General features: G+C 52.9%; 1 protein-coding gene across 1 annotated transcript; it reads right to left on the bottom strand.

Moving 5' to 3' along the window:
* PLIN3 (perilipin 3) lies at positions 1 to 27,269 on the bottom strand. Its single transcript, XM_032252185.1, has 8 exons — positions 27,096 to 27,269; positions 22,573 to 22,655; positions 18,765 to 18,963; positions 18,524 to 18,606; positions 13,431 to 13,716; positions 9,403 to 9,602; positions 7,698 to 7,823; positions 1 to 1,186 (listed from the first exon to the last, which is right to left on the bottom strand). Exons 2-8 carry the CDS (start codon positions 22,636 to 22,638, stop codon positions 842 to 844), a joined length of 1,305 nt encoding a protein of 434 aa, XP_032108076.1. The 5' UTR covers positions 22,639 to 22,655; positions 27,096 to 27,269; the 3' UTR covers positions 1 to 841.

Here is a 27,269-nt window from a genome sequence, read left to right as displayed (position 1 = left end):
TGCAGTTGTAAGTGAAGTTTATTAAGGCAATACCGAATGCCAGGGCGTGTCAACAAGGCATGCCAGACAGGCCCCAGCACCCTTCTGCTCTACATTGAAGCTCAGAAGCTCAGCGGTCTATCCCGTCCCCAGGAGGCCCACTTAGACCAGAAATCCAAGTCCACGCACTACAGGCTGATATCCAGGGTCATCGGTGTGGACAAAGTGGGACAGAGACTATACCCCCAATTTTTTTTTTTCTTTTTTTTTTTAGACGGAGTTTCACTCTTGTTACCCAGGCTGGAGTGCAATGGCGCGATCTCGGCTCACTGCAACCTCCGCCTCCTGGGTTCTGGCAATTCTCCTGCCTCAGCCTCCTGAGTAGCTGGGATTACAGGCACGCGCCACCATGCCCAGCTAATTTTTGTATTTTTTGTAGAGACGGGGTTTCACCATGTTGACCAGGATGGTCTCGATCTCTTGACCTTGTGATCTACCCGCCTCGGCCTCCCAAAGTGCTGGGATTACAGGCTTGAGCCACCGTGCCCGGCCTATATCACCAGTTTTTAACAAGGAAAAACAGAATTCTGGTTGGGGGGCAACCTTCCTGGAAAATATTTTTCTGGAAATCTCTTTCTACTGACTGATAGGGTGAGGCTCAGAATATGCTTCTTCCAAGCTCAGAGGGGGTGAGGGATTGGTCAGCGCGGTGATGGCCCAGTTTTGAGAGCCTTCGCTTCCCAACTGACAGCACAGAAGAGCTGGGAGAAGGGGCTAAGAGAATCGGTTTGAAATGGGCCCCGGATTGAGGACTCCAGAGCTGCAGCACGGAGACGGGGCCCCCGAGTCCTCTCCCCTCCCCCTATTTCTTCTCCTCTGGGGCTTTCTCAGTGATTCCGGGGGCAAAGGGTCCCACGAGCCACGTGACAGGTGTATTCTGGGCCACGTATTCCACCATGTGGTCCAGGGCCTCGCGGGCGCTGGCCACGCGCTCACGGCTCTGGGCCAGGATGCTGCTGGACAGGTCCTGGAAGGAGTGGATGCTGGAGAAGGTGGCTTGGAGCTCCTCCATCTGGCGGCGGGCCTGCTGCACCTGATCCTTCACATTGCTGGGGAGGCCCTGGATGCTGGACCCCAGGGAGGTGCACGTGGCCTGGAGCTGCTGGGCGATGTCCCGGAACATGGTGAGAGCCCGGGACTCCACCTGCTGAGAAGGGAGATGGGAACGCCAATCAGGACCACATGTTTCAGCAAAGGCGATTGGAGCTGTAGCCAGGGAAAGAGGAGTTCTATCACTAACCTTGGAGAAAACCTTTCCATAGGTGAAACTTTTTCTTTTTTTAATGGAGTCTCGCTCTGTTGCCAGGCTGGAGTGCAGGGGCGTGATCTCGGCTCACTGCAACCTCCGCCTCCTGAGTAGCTGAGACTAGAGACACGTGCCACCCCATCTGGCTAATTTTTTTGTATTTTTAGTAGAGACAGGGTTTCACAGTGTTAACCAGGATGGTCTTAATCTCCTGACCTCGTGATCTGCCCACCCTGGACTTCCAAAGTGCTGGGATTACAGGCATGAGCCATTGTGCCCAGCATTTTTTTTTTTGGAGATGAAGTCTTGCTCTGTCCCCCAGGCTGGAGGGGCAGTGGCATGATTTTGGCTCACTGCAACCTCCACCTCCCAGGTTCAAGCGATTCTCCTGCCTCAGCCTCCCAGGTAGCTGGGATTACAGGCGTGCCACCATGCCTGGCTAACTTTTGCATTTTTAGTAGAGATGGGGTTTCACCATGTTGGCCAGGCTGGTCTTGAACTCCTGACCTCAGGTGATCTTCCTGCCTCGGCCTCCCACAGTGCTGGGATTACAGGGATCAGCCACTACACCTAGCCTCTTTTCTTTTTTTTTTTTGAAACAGAGTCTTGCTCTGTCACCAGGCACCAGACTGGAGTGCAGTGGCGCAATCTTGGCTCACTGCAACCTCTGCCTCCCGGGTTCAAGCAATTCTCCTGCCTCAGCCTCCCGAATAGCTGGACTACAGGCATATGCCACCACGCCCAGCTAATTTTCATATTTTTAGTAGAGACGGGGTTTCACCATGTTGGCCAGGATGGTCTCGTTCTCTTGACCTCGTGATCCGCCCGCCTCAGCCTCCCAAAGTGCTGGGATTACAGGTGTGAGCCACCGCATCCGGCTGCCTCTTTTCTTTTTTTTTTTTTTTTGAGACGGAGTTTCGCTCTTGTTACCCAGGCTGGAGTGCAATGGCGCGATCTCGGCTCACCGCAACCTCCGCCTCCTGGGTTCAGGCAATTCTCCTGCCTCAGCCTCCTTAGTAGCTGGGATTACAGGCACGCGCCACCATGCCCAGCTAATGTTTTGTATTTTTAGTAGAGACAGGGTTTCACCATGTTGACCAGGATGGTCTCGATCCATTGACCTTGTGATCCACCCGCCTCGGCCTCCCAAAGTGCTGGGATTACAGGCTTGAGCCACCGCGCCCAGCGCCTCTTTTAATTACAAACAGGATCTAGCTCTGTCGCCCAGGCTGGAGTGCAGTGGTGCAATCACAGCTCACTGCAGCCTCCAACTCCTGAGCTCAAAAGATCTCTGATTTCAGCCTCCTGAGTAGCTGGGACTACAGGCACTCACCACCACGCCCAGCTGCATTTTAAAAATTTTCTGTAGAGCCGGGCTCTCACTAACTTGCCCAGATCTTAAACTCCTGGGCTTAAGTGATCTGCCTATTTCAGCTTCCCAAAATGCTGGAATTACAGGCATTTTGGCACTAGTCAATTTTTTTAAAAGGCATAGAAACTCACCAAAGAAGATACAGGGAGAGCAGATGAAAAGCTATTTGACGTTATAAGTCATTAAGGAAATGCAAATCAAAACCACAAGGAGGCTGGGCATGGTGGCTCGCGCCTGTAATCCCAGCATTTTGGGAGGCTGAGGCGGATGGACCACCTGAGGTAAGTTCAAGACCAGCCTGATCAACATGGTGAAACCCCCGTTTCTATGAAAAATACAAAAATTAGGGCCGGGCGCGGTGGCTCAAGCCTGTAATCCCAGCACTTTGGGAGGCCGAGGCGGGTGGATCACGAGGTCAAGAGATCGAGACCATCCTGGTCAACATGGTGAAACCCCGTCTCTACTAAAAATACAAAAAATCAGCTGGGCATGGTGGTGCGTGCCTGTAATCCCAGCTACTCAGGAGGCTGAGGCAGGAGAATTGCCTGAACCCAGGAGGCGGAGGTTGCGGTGAGCCGAGATCGCGCCATTGCACTCCAGCCTGGGCAACAAGAGCGAAACTCCGTCTCAAAAAAAAAAAAGAAAAATACAAAAATTAACCAGGCATGGTGGTGGGCGCCTGTTATCCCAGCTACTTGGGAGACTGAGGCAGAAGAATTGCTTGAACCCAGCAGGCGGAGGCTGCAGTGAGCTCGGATCGTGCCATTGCACTCCAGCCTGGGCGACAGAGCAAGGCTCCATCTCAAAAAAAAAAAAAAAAAAAAAAAAAAAAAAAAGAAAGAAAAAAATGGTCGGATAATACCCACTGTAGGTCAAGAGGTGGAGAAATTGAAGACTCATGCATTGCTGGTGGCAAGTCACTCTGGAAAACAGTCTAACACTTCCTCAACATGGTAAACCTCAGAATTACCATATGACTCAGCAATTCTAGTTGTGGGTGTATGCACAAGAGAAACGAAAGCAGACGTCCGCACACAAAGACGTGACACAGGGGCATAGCAAAAAGTCCGAATGGCTCAAGTGCGTTTCGGTTGATAAATGGGTGAACACAATGTGACCCATCTATACGAGAGAATGTGACTCAGCAGCCGTGGGAAGTTACGGGGCTCTGACCCGGGCCACGGCATGGAGGAACCCTGAGGACGCCACACTCAGCTCAAGAAGCCAGACACAAAAGGCCACCCAGGACTGGGACCGCGGTGGCTCATGCCTGTAATCCCAGCACTCTTGGAGGCCGAGGTGAGCAGCTCACAAGGTCAGGAGTTCGAGACCAGCCTGGCCAATATGGTGAAACCCCGTCTCTATAAAAATACAAAAATTAGCCAAGTGTGGTGGCGGGTACCTGTAGTCCCAGATACTCGGGAGGCTGAGGCAGGAGAATTTTTGTTTGAACCCGGGAGGCGGAGGTTACAGTGAGCCAAGATCACACCACTGCACTCCATCCTGGGAGACAGAGCGAGGCTCTGTCTCAAAAAAAAAAAAAAAAAAAAAAAAAAAAGCTACACAGTGTGTAATCCCATTTCTATGAAATGCCCTTGACAGGCCCATCCACAGAGGCAGGAAGCAGATTCGTGGTTGGGAGGGGGAGAAAACTGAGAGACTGCTGATGGGAAAGACTCTTTTTAGGGGCATGAGATGTGACAGTGACCGTTACGCAATGCTAAGAGCTACTGAGGTGTATGATTTAAAAGGGTGACTTGTATGGTATGCAAATGATATCTCAGTAAAACTGCTAAAAAACAAAAAGTAGAAGCCAGGCCGGGATAGTCTGGAAGAACTTTCTAGGCAGAAGTTGTAAAGCATCAGGGGAGAGCACAGTTGAAATCAGAGAGCTAGGAAATTTCCTTGAAAATTTCCTCGGCCATGGAGCGAGATGAGCAGAGATAGGGTTTGTGACCAGCCTGGCCAACACGGTGAAACTCTGTCTCTACTAAAAATACAAAAATTAGGCCAGGTGCGGTGACTCACACCTGTAATCCCAGCACTTTGGGAAGCCAAGGTGGGTGGATCACTTGAGGTTAGGAGTTCGAGACTAGCCTGGCCAACATGACAAAATCCTGTGTCTACTAAAAACACAAAGAAAATTAGCCAGGCGTGGTGGCAGGCGCCTGTAATCCCAGCTACTTGGGAAATTGAGGCAGGAGAATCGCTTGAACCCGGGAGGCAGAGGCTGCAGTGAGTAGAGATCACGCCACTGCACTGCAACTTGGGTGACAGAGTGAGACTCTGTCTCAGAAATAAATAAATAAATAAAAACAATAAATACAAATACAAAAAGTAGCCAGGGCAAGGCGCGGTGGCTCACGATGTAATCCCAGCACTTTGGGAGGCCGAGATGGACAGATCACGAGGTCAGGAGATCGACACCATCCTGGCTAAGACGGTGAAACCCCGTCTCTACTAAAAATACAAAAAATTAGCTGGGCATGGTGGCGCTCGCCTGTAGTCCCAGCTACCCGGGAGGTGAGGCCGGAGAATTGTTTCAACCTGAGAGGCAGAGGTTACAGTGAGCCGAGATTGTGCCGCTGCACTCCAGCCTGGGTGACAGAGTGAGACTCCATCTCAAAAACAAATAAATAAATAAATAACAATTATTTCATAAATTGACATATAATCCACATACCATAAAACTCATCCTTTGAAGTGTACAATTCAGTGGTTTTTAGTATTTTCACAAGATTGTACAAATACTACCTTCTTTTTTTTTTTTTTTACTACCTTCATGTAACTCCAGGACTTTTTTTTTTTTTGAGATAGAGTCTCCCTCTGTCACCAAGGCTGGAGTGCAGTGGCATCATCTCAGCTCACAGCAACCTTCCTGGGGTTCAAACGATTCTCTTCCTTCAGCCTCTGGAGTAGCTGGGCTTACAGGCACCTGCCACCAGGCCCGGCTAATATTTTTTGTATTTTTGGTAGAGACGAGTTTTCACCAGGTTGACCAGGCTGGTCTTGAACTCCTGACTTTCAGTGATCTGCCTGCTGCAGCCTCCCAAAGTGATGAGGTTACAGGCATGAGCCACTGAAACTGGCCAAATTATAGGATATTTGCATCACTCCCAAAAGCAAAAGAAATCCCGTTCCCATTAGCAATCACTGTACATCCCCTCCCCCAGCCCCTGGCGAACCACGAATCCACTTCCCGTGTCTGGATTTGCCCATTCTGACTGTCATATAAACAGAATCACACACTGTGGCGACCTTTTGTTTTTTGGGGTATTTTTTTTGAGACGGAGTTTTGCTCTCGTCGCCCAGGCTGGAATGCAGTGGTGTGACCTCGGCTTACTGAAACCTCCACCTCCCAGGTTCCAGCAATTCTCTGCCTCAGCCTCCCGAGTAGCTGGGATTACGGGCACGTGCCACCACACCGGGCTAATTTTTTGTATTTTTGGTAGAGGTTAGGTTTCTCCATGTTGGTCAGGCTAGTCTCAAACTCCTGACCTCAGGTGATTTGGCTACCTTGGCCTCCCAAAGTGCTGGGATTACAGGCGTGAGCCACTGCGCCGGGCCTGTTTCTCAGTATATCCTGCAGGGTGCAGTGCAGTGGCGCAACCTCGACTCACTGCAACCTCCGCCTCCCGGGTTCAAGTGATCCTCCCGCCTCAGCCTCCTGAGCAGCTGGGATTACAGACACACGCCACCACATATGGCTAATTTTTTTCTTTTTTCTTTTTTTTTTTTTTGAGATGGAGTCTTGCTCTGTCGCCCAGGCTGGAGTGCAATGGCTCAATGGCTCACTGTACCTCCACCTCCCAGATTCAAGTGATTCTCCTACCTCAGCCTCCTGAGTACCTGGAATTACAGGTGCATGCCACCATGCCCAGCTAATTTTTGTATTTTTAGTACAGACTAAAAATACATGGATTTCACCATATAGGACAGGCTGGTCTCAAACTCCTGACCTCCTGATCTGCTGGCCTCGGCCTCCCAAAGTGCTGGGATTACAGGCGTGAGCCACCGCACCTGACCTGTGGTAGCCTTTTGTAATCTAGCCTCTGTCACCGAGTGTGACGGTTTCAAGGCTGGTTCCCATACCGTGTGCTTTTTTATTCCTTTTCATGGCTGAGTAGTATTCCACAATGTATTCCACTGGAACACCTTTTGTGCATTCATTCATCTGTCGATGGACGTGGAGCGTTTTCCACTTCCTGGTTATTGTGAATCATGCTGCTGTGAATATCCACAAGTTTAGCACCTTTCATCTTTGTTTTCTTTTTGAGGCTCACTGTGTTGTCCAAGCTGGAATGCAGTGGTGCACTCAGCCCATTGCAGCCTCAAACTCCTGGGCTCAAGCAATCCTTCCACCTTGGCCTTCCCAGTAGCTGGTTTTACAGGTTTGTGCCACCATGCCCAGTTCATTTAAAACATTTTTTTGTGGACAGGGGATCTTGCTATGTTGGCCAGGCTGGTCTTGGACTCCTGCACTCAAGCAATCCTCCTGCCTTAGCCTCCCAAAGTGCTGGAATTACAGTCGTGAACCACTGCACCCAGCCTATGAATTTAATCTCGGCTGGGCGCGGTGGCTCACGCCTGTAATCCCAGCACTGTGGGAGGCTGAGGCAGGTGGATCACGAGGTCAAGAGATCGAGACCATCCTGGTCAACATGGTGAAACCCCGTCTCTACTAAAAATACAAAACATTAGCTGGGCATGGTGGCACACGCCTGTAATCCCAGCTACTCAGGAGGCTGAGGCAGGAGAATTGCCTGAACCCAGGAGGCGGAGGTTGCGGTGAGCCGAGATCGCGCCACTGTATTCCAGCCTGGGCGGTAGAGCAGGATAAAGAAAAAAAGAAGAAGCCATACCGATGCATGCCCAAGAGCAGAAATCAAGGCTGGCTTCCTGGAGGAGGTGTCATGAGCTCCTGAAAGCAGTTGAGGCTTGGGAAAACATTCGAAGCAGGTGGGCCCATGAAGCAGAGGTGTAGAGGGTGGCATCGGGACTCCAAGTAACCCGGGCCACCCCACAGCCCCCCATAGGTACCTCTGGCTTGGTCAGCTCCTTCTCGGAGCCCTGGAGCTGCTTCTGGTTCCAGCTGAGCCACATCTGGTGCAGCTTCTCCTGGCCTTCCACCAGCTTCTGATCAACGCCATGCTTGACATTTTCCATCTGGGGCAGGGGGGAGAGAGGTGAGGGAAGGAGGCTCCCCTAGGAGAGGCGGGATTCCAGAGGGAGCCCAGGGGATCTTTCTATCATGACTTACAGGATGGTCTAGAAAAGAGGAAGGGAGGGAGGAGAGGAAGGAGGACTTCCCAGCTGTGGCGATACTGTGAGCTCTGGGGCCTTTGGTTTGACACACTCATGCTCTGTGTGGTTGGTACAGAGTGGCTGGCATCCCCTGTAGCTCCTCCCACTGCGTCAATTTCTCCTCTGTTTGCAGTGGAGCCTGGACACGTGACTGGCTTTGGCCAATGGGACATGAGCAGATGGAACTAGCAAAGGCTTAAAAAATGCTTGTGGCCGGGCGCAGTGGCTCACGCCTGTAATCCCAGCACTTTGGGAGGCCGAGGCGGACGGATCACGAAGTCAAGAGATCGAGACCATCATGGCCAACATGGTGAAACCCCGTCTCTACTAAAAATACAAAAATTAGCTGGGCGTGGTGGCGTGCACCTGTAGTCCCAGCTACTTGGGAGGCAGAGGCAGGAGAATTGCCTGAACCCGGGAGGCAGAGGCTGCAGTGAGCCGAGATTGCGCCACTGCACTCCAGCCTGGCGCCTGGCACCAGAACAAGACTGCCTGAAAAAAAAAAAAAAAAAAAAAGTGCTTGTGATGAAATACTATTCAGCCTTCAAAAGGAATGAAGCAGGTTCACTTCCACGATCCCAGTGCTTTGAGAGGCCAAGGAGGGAGGATCACTTGAGCTCAGCAGCTCCAGAACAGCCCGGGCAACACAGTGAGACCTCATCTCTATTTTTACATCAAATTTAAGAGAAAAGAAAAAAAAAAGAGGAATGATGGCAGATATATGCTCCAAGATGGGTGAAGCTTAGAGACTGCAGAGAGCTTTGATCGTGCACTCCAGCCTGGGCAACAGAGTGAGACTCAGTCTCTAAAAAAAACAACAACAAAGGGCTGGGTGCGGTAGCTCACACCTATAAACCCAGCACGTGGCCTGGTGCGGTGGCTCACACCTGTAATCCTAGCACTTTGGGAGGCCGAGGTGGGTGGATCGCCTGAGGTCAGGAGTTCAAGACCAGTCTGGCCATCATGGTGAAACCCCATTTAAAAAAAAAATACCAGCCCTTTGGGAGACTAAGGCAGGCGGATCACCTGAGGTTGGGAGTTCAAGACTGGCCTGACCAACATGGAGAAACCCCATCTCTACTAAAAATACAAAAAATTAGCCGGGCGTGGTGGCACATGCCTGTAGTCCCAGCTACTCGGGAGGCTAAGGCAGGAGAATCGCTTGAACCCGGTAGGTGGAGGATTCGGTGAGCTGAGATCGTGCCACTGCACTTCAGCCTGGGTGACAGAAGGTTCTGTTTCCAAAAAAAATTAAAAAAGGTATGAGCCACTGTGCCCAGCCCCAGTATGTGGCAGCAGCCTGAGCATAGGAGTGTCCAACCAACCAGAGACAGTGCCAGGAGCAAGCAGGAACGGCCCCGCCAGCCTGCAGAGGGGTGAGCAGCAGGCCAGTGAGCTCCCGAAGGGTGTGTGCTGTGGGGTGAAGACCCAGGAGCCTCACCAGGCTTAGAGCCTGCGACAGCTGCTGCAGGGCCTCCTGTGCCCTCTGCCTGGTGGCCCGAAGCTTGCCCAGCGAGTGCTCGTAGGCGTGCTGCCGCAGCCTCTCTGACAAGGAGCCCAGACGCACGAAGTAGCTCTGTTCCTGCCGCTGCTGCTGCACGGACGCGATGTCGAAGCCATCCAGGGACGTGGCGAGGCGGGCTGTGGGGAAGAACAGCAGGGTCTCCGTGAACCCCAGGACATGCAGCTGGGCTTGTCCCACATGGGCGGTCCCAGGAATCACACTGTCCAGTTTATTCATTTATTTATTTATTTACTTATTGAGACACAGTTTCGCTCTTGTTGCCCAGGCTGGAATCACACTGTCCAGCTGATTGATTGATTGAGATGGAATTTTGCTCTTGTCTCCCAGGCCGGAGGGCAATGGCGCAAACTCGGCTCACCGCAACCTCCACCTCCCGGGTTCAAATGATTCTCCTGCCTCGGCCTCCCGAGTGGCTGGGATTACAGGCGTGTGCCACCATGGCCGGCTAATTTTGTATTTTTAGTAGAGATGGGGTTTTTCCATGTTGGTCAGGCTGGTCTCAAACTCCCAGCCTCAGGTGATCTGCCCACCTCAGCCTCCCAAAGTGCTGGGATTACAGGCGTGAGCCACTGAGCCCGGCCTTTTTTTTTTTTTTTTTTTTTTTAAGACAGTGTCTCACTCTGTCGCCCAGGCTGGAGTGCAGTGGCACGATCTCAGTTCACTGCTACCTCCGCCTCCCAGGTTTAAATGATTCTCCCGCCTCAGCCTCCTGAGTAGCTGGAATTACAGGTGGCTAATTTTTGTATTTTTAGTAGAGATGGGGTTTTACCATCTTGGCCAGGCTGGTCTTGAACTCCCGACCTCATGATCCACTCAACTAGGCCTCCCGAAGTGCTGGGATTACAGGTGTGAGCCACCGAGCCCAGCCTATTTTTTTTTTTAAGATAGAGTCTCACTCTGTCGCCCAGGCTGGAGTGCAGTGGCTCTATCTTGGCTCACCGCAACCTCCACCTCCTGGGTTCAAATGATTCTCCTGCCTCAGCCTCCTGAGTAGATGGGATTACAGGTGGGCACCACCACATCCAGCTAGTTTTTGACTTTTTAGTAGAGACGGGGTTTCACCACGTTCGCCAGGCTGGTCTCAAACTCCTGACCTTAAGTGATCTGCCCACCTCAGCCTCCCACAGTGTTGGGATTACAGGCGTGAGCCACCGTACCGTGCTGATATCCTAAGTTTCTTATTTGCAAAAATCCCAATCCCGGCACTGTGGGGGATAAGGCAGTAGGGTGCCTCCAGCCTAGGAGTTCTTGACGACACAGGGAGACCCCATCTTTTTATTTTTTATTTTTTAAAGACGAGGTTTCCGCCGGGCGCAGTGGCTCAAGCCTGTAATCCCAGCACTTTGGGAGGCCGAGGCGGGCAGATCACAAGGTCAAGATATCGAGACCATCCTGGCCAACATGGTGAAACCCCGTCTCTACTAAAAATACAAAAATTAGCTGGGCGTGGTGGCGTGCGCCTGTAATCCCAGCTACTCGGGAGGCTGAGGCAGGAGAATTGCTTGAACCTGGGAGGCGGAGGTTGCAGTGAGCCGAGATTGTGCCACTGCCCTCCAGCTTGGCGCCTGGCGACAGAGTGAGACTCTGTCTACAAAATAAATAAATAAATAAATAAATAAATAAAGACGGGGTTTCACCATGTTGATCAGGCTGATCTTGAACTCCCGACCTCAGGTGATCCTCCCGCCTTGGCCTCCAAAGTGCTTAGATTACAGGCGTGGGCCACCACGCTCGGCCTGGAGACCCCATCTTTACAAAAAATTAATAAAGAAAAATTAGTTGGGAATGATGGTGTGTGTCTGTAGTCTCTGTTACTCAGGAGGCTGAGGTAGGAGGCTTGCCTGAGCCCAAGAGTTCCGGCTACGCTGAGCTATGACTGCAACACTGCACTCCAGCCTGGGCAACAGAGTCAGATGCTATCTCTAAAAGAGAAAAACAAAAAAATGTGCCCGGGCTTGGTAGCTCATGCCTGTCATCCCAGCACTTTGAGAGGCCGAGTTGGGTGGATCACGAGGTCAGGAGTTCAAGACCAGCCCGGCCAACAGGGTGAAACCCCAACTGCACTAAAAATACAAAAATTAGCTGCCTGTGATTCCAGCTACTTGGGAGGCTGAGGCAGGAGAATTGCTTGAACCCGGGAGGCGGAGGTTGCAGTGAGCTGATATCGCACCACTGCACTCCAGCCTGGGTGACAGAGCGAGACTCCGTCTCAAAAACAAAAAAAAAAGAAAAATGTTTGCTACCCCTGGCCTATGGGGAAGTGATTTTGTCAGTAAGCCTCAATTTCCCCTTTTGTACACCAACCCTAGTCAGAGCTGCCTGAAAGGTGATATTTGGAATAGTTTGTACCCAGAAAGTTACACAATAAATGCTTCACTCTTTCATTATGTATTTATAGCAGATGATGGAGCTTTCAATTGATAGTAACGATCAGGTTTCATCTCTAAACGAATCCAGAAAAGTTGATCTAAAGAAGAATATCAGGCCAGGCATGGTGGCTCACACCTGTAATCCCAACACTTTGGGAGGCCCAGGCGGGCGGATGGCTTGAGGCCAGGAGTTCAAGACCAGCCTGGCCAACATGGTAAAACCTCGTCTTTACTAAAACTACAAAAACTAGCCAGGCATGGTTGTATACACCTGTAATCCCAGCTACTCGGGAGGCTGAGGCATGAGAATCTCTTAAATCTGGGAGGCAAAGGTTGCAGTGAGCCTAGAGTGTGACACTGCCCTTCACCCTGGGTGACAGAGCGAGACTTCATCTCAAAAAATAATAATAAATACATACATAAATAATGACAATAATGAAGAAGAATATCAGGCCAGGCATGGCGGCTCATGCCTGTAATTCCAACACTCTGGAAGGCCAAAGTAGGTCCTTGGCTTGAGCCCAGGAGTTTCAGGCCAGCCTGGGCAACATAGCAAGGCCCTGTCCCTACAAAAAATTCTAAAAAATCTATTTGAGGCCAGGTGCGGTGGTTCATGCCTGTAATCCCAGCACTGTGGGAGGCCAAGGAGGGCAGAGCACATGGCCAAGAGATCAAGACCATCCTGGCCAACATGGTGAAACCCCGTCTTTACCAAAAATATAAAAATTAACTGGGTGTGGTGGCTCACGCCTGTAGTCCCAGCTACTCGGGAGGCTGAGGCAGGAGACTCAGGAACTCAGGAACCCGGGAGGTGGAGATTGCGTGAGCCAAGATGACGCCATGGCACTCCAGCCTGGCGACAGATCAAGGCCGTCTCAAAAATAAAAATTAAAATTAAAAAAATTTTAATTTGTTTTAAATTAGCCAGGCATGGAGGTGTACACCTACTTTGGAAACTGAGGCGGGAGGATCCCTGGAGATGGAGGCTGCAGTGAGCTATGATCGCACCACTGCATGCCAGCCTGGGTGACAGAACAAGACTCCATCTCAAAAATAAAATAAAATAAAATAAGGAAAGAGTGCAGGCAGTGCAGGTATATGACCGAGATGACTGCAGATATTCTGGACTGGCGGGAACACCAGGGTTGTCACAGTGAAGTGACATCTCAAGATTAGTCACATATTTATGGGGGAGCAGAGAGAGCGAAGGGGGAAGAGGAGGGCAGGGGAGGACAGGGCAGGTTCTGCAGGGCCTGTGGGCTGTGAGGAGGACTTGGGTTTTGACCCCAAGGGAGGTGGGAGCCACCGGGGGCTGTGGGCAGAGGAGGGACAGGCTCTGACTCGGGTGCTCACAGGCGCCCTCTGCTGGCTGCTGTGGGAAGGAGACTGTGGTGGGGGAGGGCGGGGGCTGGGGACCAGGACAGAGGGGACCCCCATGCTGCTGATGAGATTCCAAGATGACGGGAGGGGTGGCAGGGATGAGGTGGCCGTGAGGGACAGACCCAAGGCCGACAGTGGCTTCAGGTCGGGGAGGCCCGGGGAGGGGTCCCAGAGCAGCCCGGTGGCCACGCTCACCCAGCTCGGCGTCCGTGAGAGGCAGGTGGTTGTCTACCCACTCCTCCGACTTCCCCAGCACCGTGTCGACCCCACTCAGCACCATCTGGCCCACACGGGAGCCCATGACAGACTGGACCCCGCCGGTCACTACGGACTTGGTCTTGTCCACGCCGCTCTGCACAGCACCACAGGTGGCACCCACCGCCTCCGACACTCGGGTGCTCACTGTGTCCTTGGCGCTGGCCACCATCTCTCGGGCCCCCGACACCTTGGACGACACAAGCTCCTTGGTGTCCGCCAGGACCTAGGAGAGACGACACCATCAGCGTCTCTGCCTTCCCGCCACACGTGGGCACCCCCCTGCTGTACCCCAACCTCTGGGGAGATGGAGGCAGGAAGCACCATCCCCCTGGGTGGCTCTGAGTCTGGAGTCATGGTCATGAGCTCATATTCTACAGCCAGACTACTGAGGCTGTGTCCCTGGCTTGCTGCTTCTCTGCTGTGTGGCTTCAGGCAAGGCACTCTACCTCTCTGTGCCTAGTTTCTTTTTTCTTTTTTTTGAGATAGGGTCTCACTCTGTTACCCAGGCTGGAATGCAGCGACACGATCTTGGCTCATTGCAACCTCTGCCTCCTGGGTTGGAGCCCTTCCCCTGCCTCAGCCTTCCAAGTAGCTGGGATTACAGACACCCGCCACTATGCCTGGCTAATTTTTCTTTGTTTTTTTGAGGCAGAGTTTCGCTCTTGTTGTCCGGGCTGGAGTGCAATGGTGCCATCTCGGCTCACTGTAACTTCCACCTCCCAGGTTCAAGTGATTCTCCCGCCTCAGCCTCCCGAGTAGCTGGGTTACAGGCCCGCACCACCATGCCCAGCTAATTTTGTATTTTTAGTAGACACAGGCTTGCACTGTGTTGGCCAGGCTGGTCTCGAACTCCTGACCTAAAGTGATCTGCCCACCTCAGCCTCCCAAAGTGCAGGGATTATAGGCAGAAGCCCCCACACCCAGCCTGGGTTTTGTTTTTTTGTTTGTTTCTTTGTTTTTAATTTAACTGTGTTGTTTTGGGGTTTTTTTGTTTGTTTTGAGACTGAGCCTCACTCTGTTGCCCAGGCTGGGGTGCAGTGGCTAGATCTCGGCTCACTGCAACCTCCACCTCCTGAGTTCAAGCAATTCTCCTGCCTCGGCCTCCCGAGTAGTTGGGCCTAAAGGCACATGCCACCACACCTAGCTAATCTTTTGTATTTTTAGTAGAGACAGCGTTTCACCATGTTGGCCAGGATGGTCTCGATCTCTCGACCTTATGATCTGCCCACCTCAGCCTCCCAAAGTGCTGGGATTACAGGTGTGAGCCGCCGCGCCCCACCAAACTTTTGACTTTTTGAGAGGCGCAATGCTCTCTCAGCTCTGGGCCCTGTGAGCTTTTTTCTCCTCTGGGAAGAGTTAACTTTCCCCAGGTTCTGAGGGATGGTGGTGTTGCCAGAGCTTGATTTCAATCCAGGCCAGTGTGAGCACGTGAGAGATCAGTGAGCGCAGACTTCACAGCAGGCCAGGCACGGGGGCTCACACCTGTCATCCCAGCGGGTGGGAGGCCGAGGCGAGAGGATCATTTGGGCCTGGAAGTTGGAGACCAGCCTGGGCAACATAGCAAGACCTCACCTCTACAAAAATTGGCTGGGCGCGGTGGCTAATGCCTGGAATCCCAGCACTTTGGGAGGCACCTGAGGTCAGGAGTTCGAGACCAGTCTGGCCAACATGGTAAAACCCCATCTCTACTAAAAACTCAAAAATTAGCGGGGGCTGGTAGCGGGTGCCTAACTACTCGGGAGTCTGAGGCAGGAGAATCACTTGCACCCCAGGGAGAAGAGGTTGCAGTGAGCCGCGATCACACCGCTGGACTCCAGCCTGGGTGACGGAGCGAGACTTCATCTCAAAAAACAGAGCTGGCCAGGCGTGGTGGCTCACACCTATAATCCCAGCACTTTGGGAGGCTGAAGCGGGTGGATCACAAGGTCAGGAGCTCTAGACAAACCTGCCAAGATGGTGAGACCCCGTGTCTCCGAAAAAATACAAAAATGAGCTCGGCGTGGTGGCAGGCGCCTGTAATCCCAGCTACTCGGGAGGCTGAGGCGGGAGAATCGCTTGAACTTGAACCCTGGGGGGGCGGAGGTTGCAGTGAGCCGAGATTGCGCCACTGCGCGCTCCAGTCTGGGTAACAGAGTGAGACTCTGTCTCCAAACAAACAAAGGAAAAAAAGAGAGAGAGAGCTCCCAGCTGCTGCTCCGTTCAACGACCTTGAAGAATTCACCCTGAGCTTATCCCTTCCATAAACACGAGGAATGTTGGCCTCCCATGTTATCAGAAGGAGAGAAACAGAATGCAAAGGCCTGGCCCTGAGACAGGGGCTCCTGGGTGACATTTCCCCACCTTCCTGTGAACCCACCAGCATCCATCCACCCTCCGCCAAGCCCACTACCGGCCTTTGATGATAAGGGGCAGGTGTGGCCCGGCACAGTGGCTCAGGACTGCAACCCCAGCACCCTGGGAAGCCGAGGCAGGAGGATAGCTTGAGGCCAGGAGCCTGCTTTCTGTTTTTTGTTTCTGAGATGGAGTCTCGCTCTGTCGTCCGTCCAGGCTGCAGTGAAGTGGCAGGATCTCGGCTCACTGCAACCTCCGCCTCCTGGGCTCAAGCAATTCTCCTGCCTCAGCCTCCCGAGGTGCCTGGATTACAGGCATGCGCCACCAGGCCTAATTTTTTATTTTTAGTAGAGACAGGGTTTCACCACGTTGGCCACGCTGTTATCAAACTCCTGATCTTGTGATCTGCCCAACTCGGCCTCCCAAAGTGCTGGGATGACATACGTAAGCCACTGCACCCCGCTAGCCCAGGAGTTTGAGACCAGCCTGGGCAAATAGCAAGACCCCATCCCTCCAAAAAATTTAAAAATTAGCCGGATGCGGTGGTGCACACCTGTACTCCCAGCTTCTCAGGAGGCTGAGAACTGGAAGGATTGCCTAAGCCTAGGAGGCCGCGGCTGGAGTGAGCCGAGATCACGCCGCTGTACCCCAACCCAGGCAACGGAGCAAGTCCTTGTCTCAAAAAAAAAAAAAAGGTGCAAGTTGACACCTGCTCTACTGCTCCCCAGCTGAGGCCATTTCTGCATAAACGAGAGATGAAATGTGACCGTGATGGCACAGCACAGCCCTCGCCCTCCCGCATACAGTAGGCACTCAATAGCTAGTGGATGAATGAGCTGCCTGTCCCTGGAGCTGGCTGCAGGGAAAGCCCGAGGATTCTGGGATGCAGGCTGGCTTGTCCTGCCGCACCCCCCCCCCCCACAGGAGCACCTATTTCTGATGCTACAGACCCAGGCACAAGCAGGTAGTGCCCGAGGGCGGCCCTCCTGTAACCACTGGGCCGAAGCGGACATTCAGCACCAGAATACTTAATAAGCAGCTACCCTGTGCCAGGCTGCCCGCTGGGCACTGGACACAGCCACAAAGCAGGTGGCCTGTGCCCTGGTCCCAGCTAGGGAGACAAACAATAAGCGATTAAGCGTCATGCTATCTGAGGGAGGTTTTTTTTTTTTTTTTTGAACAGAGCCTTGCTCTGTTGCACAGGCTGGCGTGCAGTGGTGTGATCTCAGCTCACTGTCTCCCAGGTTCAAGTGATTCTCCTGCCTCAGCCTCCTGAGTAGGTGGGATGACAGGCACCCAGCCACCATGCCTGGCTAATTTTCATATTCTTAGTAGACATGGCGTTTCACCATGTTGGCCAGGCTGGTCTCGAACTCCTGACCTCAAGTGATCCACCCACCTCGGCCTCCCAAAGTGCAGGGATTCAGGTGTGAGTCACCACACCCGGCCTGTGACTAATTTCTTCATTCCGGGCTGTTATAGGTTGAATTATATTCCCCCCACCCCACATTCATATGTTGAAGTCCTGATCCCCAGGGATAAGAATGTGACCATACCTGGAGACAGTCTTTAAAAAGCGGTGATCGGCTGGGCGCGGTGGCTCACGCCTGTAAGCCCGGCAGCTTGGGAGGCCTAGGAGGGTGGATCACCTGAGGTCAGGAATTCGAGACCAGCCTGGCCAACATGGTGAAACCATCTCTACTAAAAATACAAAAATTAGCTGGGTGTGGTGGCGCACACCTGTGATCCCAGCCACTTGGGAGGCTTAGGCGGGAGAATCACTTGAACCCAGGAGGCGGAGGTTGCAGTGAGTTGAGATAGCACCACTGCACTCCAGCCTGGGCAACAAGAGTGAAATTCTAAGGCCGGGCGCGGTGGCTCAAGCTTGTAATCCCAGCACTTTGGGAGGCCGAGGCGGGTGGATCACGAGGTCAAGAGGTCGAGACCATCCTGGTCAACATGGTGAAACCCCGTCTCTACTAAAAATACGAAAAATTAGCTGGGCATGGTGGCGCGTGCCTGTAATCCCAGCTACTCAGGAGGCTGAGGCAGGAGAATTGCCTGAACCCAGGAGGCGGAGGTTGCGGTGAGCCGAGATCGCGCCATTGCACTCCAGCCTGGGTAAAAAAAGCGAAACCCCACCACAAAAAAACCGTATCAAAAAAAAAAAAGAGTGAAATTCTGCTCAAAAAAAAAAAAGAGAAAGAAAGTAAGGCCCAGAGAAGCAAAGTAACCTGTCTGAGGGCTGCCCAGCTGCTGAGGGGCAGGACACGGTTTGGAACGTGGTGTTTTGACCTTCCTGCCTCCAACCTTTTCTGATTAATAAAATAGTCACGGGGTTGGCACCACCCTCTGTGAGGGGCCAGACAGCGAATACCGTCAGTACTGTGGGTCACAGTGTTGGTCACAACTACTCACCCCTGCCATTGTTGGGTGAAAGCAGTCATAGACAATATGTAAATAGGCGTGGCTGTGTGCCAATCAAACTTCATTATAAAAACAAGTGGTCCGGGTGCAGTGGCTCGTTCCTGTAATCCCAGCACTTTGGGATCCCACGGTGGGTGGATGGCCTGAAGTCAGGAGTTCGAGACCAGCTGGCCAACATGGTGAAACCCTGTCTCTACTATGGAACCAGGGCACTCTACAACCAAGTGGGTCCCCGTCTCGGCAGAGACCCGAGGGCAGATATCGTGCGTTACCTTCTCCGTGGGCTGCTGCAGTATGGGGAGGTTCTCCTCCAACTTGTCCAGCCCCCTGTGGGCTAATTCGCTGGCTGATGCAACTGCCAAAAAACAAATTAAGCAAGACGCAAAAGTGACTGTCGGAAGGTCACCTAGTAATGGTTCAACGGGCCAGGACTAAAAACTGGGCAGACCCTCTAGCCCCCACCCGGGGAATCGGCCAGGAGGGGGATTCAGTGCTCTCTGGGACTTCACCCACTCTGTGGCTCCAGCTTGGAGAGGATCGGCTGAGCCCCGCTGACAGCGGCCGCCGTGAGGGTCCGCACTCCCTTCTCTGCCGCGTCGCAGACGGTCTTGACATGCGGGTGGCTGTCCTTGGTGGAGGCATAGGCCGCGGACACCATGTCGCAGGTGGAGCTGATGAGGGGCATGTTGGCCATGCGGTCCACCACACTCGGCTACAGAAGAGAAGCAGCTCAGGCAGACCAGGCGGGGAAAGATGGGGGGCTTGGCGGGAAACTCGGGGTGCCCTGCAGTTTTGCTCTCACTCCCGGCTGGCAAAACGGCTCGGCTCACCCACACGTTGCATTCCAGGTAGGAGCACAAGCCAGGAATCTTGGGACTTTGTCACATGCTTCCTTTAACACAGCCTAGGGATGTGAGTCTGCCCTTTCTGTTTTTTTGAGATGGAGTCTCGCTCTGTCACCAGGCTGGAGTGCAGTGGCACAATCCTGGCTCGCTGCAACCTCCGCCTCCCAAGTTCAAGCAATTCTTCTGCCTCAGGCTCCTGAGTAGCTGAGATTATAGGCATGTGCCACCACACCTGGCAAATTTTTGTATTTTTGGTACAAAAATACAGGGTTTCGCCATGTTGGCCAGGATGGTCTCGATCTGTTGACCTCATGATCCACCTGCCTTGGCCTCCCAAAGTGCTTGGATTAGAGGCGTGAGCCACCACGCCTGGCCTATGAGCCTGTGTTTTATCCCAACCATGTGCCACGTGGTGATAAAGGACAAGAGTCCCGGAGCTTGGCTGTCAGGCAACTATGCCGCCTTGCTCCCGGCCGAATAAACCCTCCTTCCTCCTATATTTGGTGTCCGAGAGATCCGTTTCCCGTGGCCACGCCTGCTACATTTTGGTGCATTGGCCGGGAAGTGAGTCTCAGATAGCAGACGGCAAAAAGTCTCTTAGGTGGTTTGCCTAGCCCTGTGGAGCATCCCTGCAGGGGGACTCCTGCTCCCTGGGGTGACGCATCCTGAGAGCACTCCTGGGCGGGTATTTGCCTGGTGGAAAGGCCTCGCCAGAGCGGAGCAGGGAGGCCCTGCAGCGCGGATCCACCCAGTGGCTAAACACCGAGGAGGAATGAGCATTTGGGGAATTCCGGACCACTGAATTTGGTAAGATTGAACCCTGGAAAGTAGCCCACCCCATTTTGGGTGGAAGGGTGGCCTGATCACCCCCAGGTGCCAGATCGGCACGTTGGAAGGTAGCTCTCTCTGTAACCTTGGAAGCTTTTGCTTATGGTTTTGAATTGGAAGGAGAGCAGTCGGATGTGTGTCTGTGTGTGTGGATGTGTCCAGCCGGACTCATCAGTGGTAAAATTAGGAAGAATTAGAGACGGCCACATAAGGCTGAGTGAAGAAGCCTCTGGGCATTGTAAAAGGATTGAAGTGAATGTAAACCGGAGAGTGCTCTGTGCTCAGTGAACTAACGCTCCTCACTGTGGGAATTGTTTCTTTGAAGTGTTAATATGGGTCACTCCCATAGCAAGCCCACCCCTTTACAAACTATGCTGAAAAATTTCAAGCAGGGATTTAGTGGAAATTATCAAGTCACTATGACACCAGAAAAAAAAAAAAGGACAAGAGTCCCATTCTCGTGGCGATTAGGGTCTAAACCGGGGGCTGCAGAGTATGGCCCATGTGTCACGTCCAGCCCACTCTTTGATTTTTAAATGTTCATTATTTTGGGGGCCAGGTGCAGTGGCTCACTCCTATTACCTGGAGTGCAGTGGCACAATCCCGGCTCTTTGCAACCTCCACCTCCCAGGTTCGATCAAGTCTCCTGACTCAGCCTCCCAAGCAGCTGGGATTACAGGCATGCGCCACCATGCGTAGCTAATTTTTATATTTTTAGTAGAGACGGGGTTTCTCCATGTCGGTCAGGCTGGTCTTGAACTCCCAACCTCATGTAATCTGCTGGCCTCAGCCTCCCAAAGTGCTGGAATTACAGGTGTGGGCCACCGTGCCTGACCTAGCTAATATTTTCAGCAATGTGGGTCATAGTCTCTCTCACGACTATTCAACCCTCCCAGCACTTTGGGAGACTGAGGCAGGTGGGTCACTTTGGGTCAGGAGTTCAAGACCAGCCTGGCCAACATGGCGAAACCCCGTGTCTACTAAAAGTACAAAAATTAGCCAGGCGTGGTGGTACATGCCTGTAATCTCAGCTACTCAGGAGGCTGAGGCAGGAGAATCACTTGACCAGGAGGCAGTTTGCAGTGAGCTGAGATCCTGCCACCACGCTCCAGCCCAGGTGACAGAGTGAGACTCCGTCTCAAAAATAAATAAACAGGCCAGGCGCGGTGGCTCAAGCCTGTAATCCCAGCACTTTGGGAGGCCGAGGCGGGTGGATCACGAGGTCAAGAGATCGAGACCATCCTGGTCAACATGGTGAAACCCCGTCTCTACTAAAAATACCAAAAATTAGCTGGGCATGGTGGCGCGTGCCTGTAATCCCAGCTACTCAGGAGGCTGAGGCAGGAGAATTGCCTGAACCCAGGAGGCAGAGGTTGCGGTGAGCCGAGATCGCGCCATTGCACTCCAACCTGGGTAACATGAGTGAAACTCCGTCTCAAAAAATAAATAAATAAATAAATAAACAAATAACACAAAAATTAGCCGGGCATGGTGGTACATGCCTATAATCCCAGCTTCTCAGGAGGCTGAGGCAGAAGAATCATTTGAACCCAGGAGTCAGAAGCTGCAGTGAGCCAAGACCGCACCACTGCACTCCAGCCTGGGCCACAGAGTAAGACCCTATCTCCAAAAAAATTGTTTTTAAGTTTTAATTTTTTAGACACAGAGTCTCGCTCTGTCGCCAGGCTGCAGTGCAGTGGCACAATCATAGCTCACTGCAGTCTTGAACTTCCCGGCTCAAGCGATCCTCCCACCCCAGCCTCCCAAAGTGCCAGGAGTACAGGCAGGAGCCACTGTGCCCGGCCCGATTTTTTGTCATTTTTTTTCCTAACAACTTTGAGACATAATTTATACACAGTAAATTTCACCCTTCACAGGCATACAATTCTATGGTTTTAAAATATACTGATGCTTGAGCCCAGGAGGGTGAGGTTGTAGTGAGCCACAATCATGCCACTGCACTCCAGCCTGGGTGACAGAGCAAGGCCCTGTCTCAAAAAATAAAACACAGGCCAGACACGGTGGCTTACAACTGTAATCCCAGCACTTTGGGAGGCCAAGGCGGGCGGATCACTTAAAGTCAGGAGTTCAAGACCAGCCTGACCAACATGGTGAAAGCCGGTTTCTACTAAAAATACAAAAAGTAGCTGGGTGTGGTGGTGGGCACCTGTAATTCCAGCTATTCAGGAGGCTGAGGCAGGAGAACTGCGTGAACCCGGGTGGTGGAGGTTGCAGTGAGCCGAGATGGCACCACTGCACCCCAGACTGGGCCACAGAGCAAGACTCCGTCTCAGAAACTACATATATAAAATAAAATAACATGAGGAGAGATTTGGAGTGGAAACTGTCTTCCTCGGAGGTCCCGAAGAGAAACTTCAGAGATGAGGATGATTTGGCTGAGGGGTTGGGGAGGGCAGGTAGTTTCAGACAGAACCCTGTCCCCCAGGCCCTCCAAGGGCCTTTGAGATTCCCTCCCACCGAACCAGGGACACCAGTGAGTGGTGTGTACCCGGCGGAGGAATAAATCCCTCTGGCTCCATGAGCTGTGGGCAGATCCCGGGCTCCCCGCCAGGGCACCTTGGCGTGGGAATCCTCATTGCTCAGGAGTCACAGGGTCGAGGCAGTCCCTGGTCCTGGTCCCTTCTCACCTGCTGTACCGGTTCTCCTGCTGTCACCTGGGTGCTGGCATCAGCCTCCGCCCCGTTGGCAGACATGGTCTCTGCAGCAGACGCTGTGGACAGAGGAACAGATAGAGCCTGCTTGGCCCCACCTTCCAGGAGAAAGTCCAGGCCCACCCTGCAGCTGGAAGACAGGGTTCACACCTGCCCACAAACACCCCACGGTAACGTACAGCCATGCCTCAGTCCTTAGCAGGCACAAGGGTGACCTGTGGACTTTGTTCTATAGCAAGTGCTGATTCTGCCACTTTTTTTTTTTTTTCCTTTCTTTTTTTTATCTTTGGAGACAGAGTCTCACTCTGTTGCCCAGGCTGGAGTGCAGGGGCCTGGTCTTGACTCACTGCAACCTCTGCCTCCTGGGTTCAAGCAATTCTCCTGCCTCAGCCTCCCAAGCAGCTGGGATTACAGGTGTGAGCCACCATGCCCGGCTAATTTTTGTATTTTCAGTAGAGACGAGGTTTCACCATGTTGGCCAGGTTGGTCTCGAACTCCTGATCTCACGATCCGTCCGCCTCGGCCTCTCAAAGTGCTGGGATTACAGGCATGAGCCACCGCACCTGGCCCTTTCTTTTTTTTTTTTTTTATTAGAGACGGTCTTGGCCGAGCATGGTGGCTCACACCAATAATCCCAGCACTTTGGGAAGCCAAGGCGGGCGGATCGCGAGTTTGGGACCAGCCTACCAACATGGCGAAGCCCCATCTCTACAAAAAAAATATAAAAATTAGCCAGGCATGCCTGTAATCCCAGCTACTCGAGAGGCTGAAGGAGGAGAATCCCTTGAACCCAGGAAAAGGTTGCAGTGAGCCAAGATAGAGTCAAAAAAAAAGAACAGACATCATCTTGCTCGGTCACCTAGGCTGGAGTACAGTGGTGCAATCACAATCACAGCTCACTGCAGCCTCCAACGCCTGGTCTTAAGGGATCCTCCTGCCTCAGCCTCCCAAGTCACTAGGACTGCGGGCACCTGCCACCACCCCTAATTAATTTTTTCTTTTCAGTAGAGATGGTATCTTGCTATGTTGCCCAGGCTAGTCTCAAATTCCTGGTCTCAAACAATCCTCTTGACTTGGCCTCCCAAAGGGCTGCGATTACAGGCATACAGCACCCTGCCCAGCCTGACCCTGCATTTTTCAAAGGCTCCCAGGCGGTGTTGACACAGCTGGTCCCTGGGATACATGTCAGGCAGCAAGGCTTGGGAACAGCCCCCAGGGCTCACTTGTGTCACCTGTACTCCAGAAAGCCAGGTGTGACCTAAAACCTCTGTAGAGGACAATTTGCCAATCGCTGTCACGTTCCAAGAGCCATCTTCCTCTTGACCCAGAAACCTCACTTCGGGGAATATCCCACACCTGGATTTCCACATGGGCAGAGGTGTGTGGACCTGCCACAGTGTGATACTGGAAACAACGTGGGTGCCCAGCAAAAGGGGAATAAGAAAATAACAAGTGTTGGCAGAGTGCAGCGGCTCACGCCTGTAATCCCAGCGCTTTGGGAGGCTGAGGCAGGTGGATCACCTGAGGTTGGGAGTTCGAGACCAGCCTGACCAACATGGAGAAACCCCGTCTCCACTAAAAATATAAAAATTAGCTGAGTGTGGTGGCTAACACCTGTAATCCCAGCTACTCAGGAGGCTGAGGCAGGAGGCTCGCTTCAACCGGGAGGCAGAGGTTTTGATGAGCCAAGACAGCGCCACCGCACTCCAGCCTGGGAAACAAGAGCAAAACTCCCTCTTAAAAAAAAAAAAAGAAAAGAAAAGAAAAAAATAACAAGTGTATCCCAATGCAGTGGAAGAATGAAATTTAAATGTAACTGACATGGGCCCGGTATGGTGGCTCACACCCATAATCCAGCACTTTGGGAGTCCAAGGCGGGTGGATCATCTGAGGTCAGGAGGGCGAGACTAGCCTGACCAACATGGTGAAACCCTGCATCTACTGAAAATACAAAAATTAGCCTGGCATGGTGGCACATGCCTCGAAGTGTAGTAATCCCAGCTACTCTGGAGGCTGAGGCAGAAAAATCACCTGAATCTGGGAGGTGGAGGTTACAGTGAGCCGAGATAGCACCACTGCACTCCAGCCTGGGCGACAGAACAAGACTCTGTCTCAAAAAAAAAAAAAAGACTAAATGTAGTCTATACTCCCTGCCCTATGGGAGGCCAAGGCGGTTGGAGCATGAGGTCAGGAGTTCGAGACCAGCCTGGCCACCACAGTGAAACCCTTTCTCTACTAAAAACACAAAAATTAGCCAAGTGTGGTGGCGAGCACTTGTGATCCCAGCTACTTGGGAGGCTGGGCAGAAGAATCACTTGAACCTGGGAGGGGAGGTTGCAGTCAGCCAAGATCACGCCACTGCACTCCAGCATGGGTGACAGAGGGAGACTCCATCCCAAAAAAAAAAGAAAAAAATTGGGCTAAAGGTCGTGGCTGCTTTACAGACTGCTTTCCTGGGGAATTCCAGTGTGGGTGTAAAAACCTGTGACCTTGACTCTGAGCATTTCTTCCCAGAGGAAAGAGGCCCAGCATCCCGGCAGCTTTGCTTTGACATTTCCTAAGCAGAACCCAGCAAATGACGTTTTGAGAGCACTAGATCTGGAGTCCAGACTGGGTTGTCTTTTATTTATTTATTTTTCTTTTTTGTGTGTGTGCGTGATGGGAGTTTTGCTCTGTTGCCCAGGCTGGAGTGCAGGGACATGATCTCGGCTCACTACAACCTCCGCCCCCAGGGTTCAAGAGAATCTCCTGCCTCCGCCTCCTGAGTAGCTGAGATTACAGGCTCCTACCACCACATCCGGGTAATTTTTATATTTTTAGTAGAGGCGGGGTTTCACCATGTTGGCCAGGCTGGTCTCAAACTCCTGACCTCAAATGATCTGCCCACCTTGGCCTCCCAAAGTGCTGGGATCATAGGGGGTGAGCCATCGTGCCCAGCCCAGTCTGGGTTATAATCCCAGTTTGCCAACTCACTAGGAATAGGGGCTTGGGAGGGCAGCATTCCCTAGAAGCCTTGCTTGCCAGATCTGTGAAATGGGTACAAGTGTCTCACAAGAGCTAAGAGTCCCTGTGGAGTGGAGACACTGCTCCGGGGAAGCTCAGCTCTGTGACTGGCACACAGTAAGTGCTCCATAAACCGCCTCACCGTGGCTGAACGCAGTGGCTCACGCCTGCACTAAGGGAGGCAAGGCGGGCGGATCACGAGGTCAGGAGTTCAAGACCTGCCTGACCAGCAAGGTGAAACCCTGCTTGTACTAACAATATAAAAATTAGCCGGGCATGGTGGCGCACTGTAATCCCAGCTACTCAGGAGGCTGAGGCAGGAGAATCACTTGAGCCTGGGAGGCAGGGGTTGTAATGGGCTGAGATTGTGCCATCGCACTCCAGCCTGGGTGACAGAGCGAGACTCCGTTTCAAAAAAAAAAAAAAAAATCCATCTCACCCCACTCTGGCTTCCATGGACAAAGGGGTGAAGCCAGCCAGGAACCAGCTTCCTGCTAGATACAAAAGTCCCCGAACTGGGAAGTCAGGTGAGGAGACACACCTACCTCTCAGTGATCATTGCCTAATCTATTCTCCTGACTTCCTGAGCTCACCTGGGCAGGGGGCCAGGTAAGCAGGCATCGAAGTCCTGGCCTCAGAGATTCTCAAGTCCCACTTAGGACTCAGGCAGCTTCCTCCCGTCCCCTTTGTTCACCATGACCTCCTGGAACTGGTTTAAACAAGGGCCGCCATGGCAGAAGTCAACACCCTCTGAAAGCCTTGGGGGTCAATGACCTGTTTGGTCGCTGGCTCCAGAAGGGGAGCTCCAGGCCAGACACAGCCATCCAGCAACTTCCCGGCATGCTAAGACTGACTTCCAAAATTCCAAGAGCCCCTGGTCCCACTGCCAGGCCCGGCGGGGACAAGAACCCCAGAGTTCAGGGTATGCCTTCCTACTTCTAAGCCATCTCGCTGCCACGCCCACCCGAGGGAAGGCGGCGGGATTTGCGCAAGACCTCCCCACAATCAGCTGGGGGCGCCAGGGGCTGAGGCAAACCCCCGGTGGCAAAACCAACTGTGGGGGAGGTGGCTTTGCGGTGGGGGGGTGTCTCTGAAGACCCCGGAAGGGAGGGCGGAGTTTCTGCCCGCAGGAGGAAACAGGCCAGCAAACTGCGTTTCCCAAAGCAAGCACACTGTTCAAAATTTAGAGAAAACCTGGTGGTGGGGGCGGTATTTAGCCCACCCCCCTCGACAGCACCCCTTCTGGGGGGGTGCCCTTTCGCCCCTCAAAAGTCCCAGGAAATGAGAAGAGAGTTTCAAAGTCTGAGCTTCGCGGCAGAAGTTAGATTTTTTCAGGGGGGAGGGGTGATCAGCCCGGGCTGAAGACCCCTCCCCAGGCCGCAGAGTCCAGCAAATCCCACTCCCAGAAAGGCCCTCCCCGACCGCTCCGCCCGTGGGGAGCCCAGGATTCGGTGGGTTCCGCCCTCCAGCTCAATTGAGGCGCCCCCGCCACTCACCGCGGTCAGCGGGACGTCCCAGGCGCAGCGGCCTCGACTCCAAGACCAGCCTGGAAACCGTCCGAGCCGGGGCGGGGCTGGCTTTTACCGCGTGGTGGGGTGGGCGGGGGCGCCCGGGAGTGACGGGCCGGAGGACCAGTCAGATTGAGGAAATACACGCGCCAGGCCCGCCCC

The sequence above is a fragment of the Sapajus apella genome, unplaced genomic scaffold (assembly GCF_009761245.1).
Source record: "Sapajus apella isolate SASKATOON/1434 unplaced genomic scaffold, GSC_monkey_1.0 scaffold77, whole genome shotgun sequence".
NCBI classification, from domain to species: domain Eukaryota; kingdom Metazoa; phylum Chordata; class Mammalia; order Primates; family Cebidae; genus Sapajus; species Sapajus apella.
Note: the sequence above shows the minus strand (reverse complement) of the source record. Positions and strands in the feature narration are given on the sequence as shown.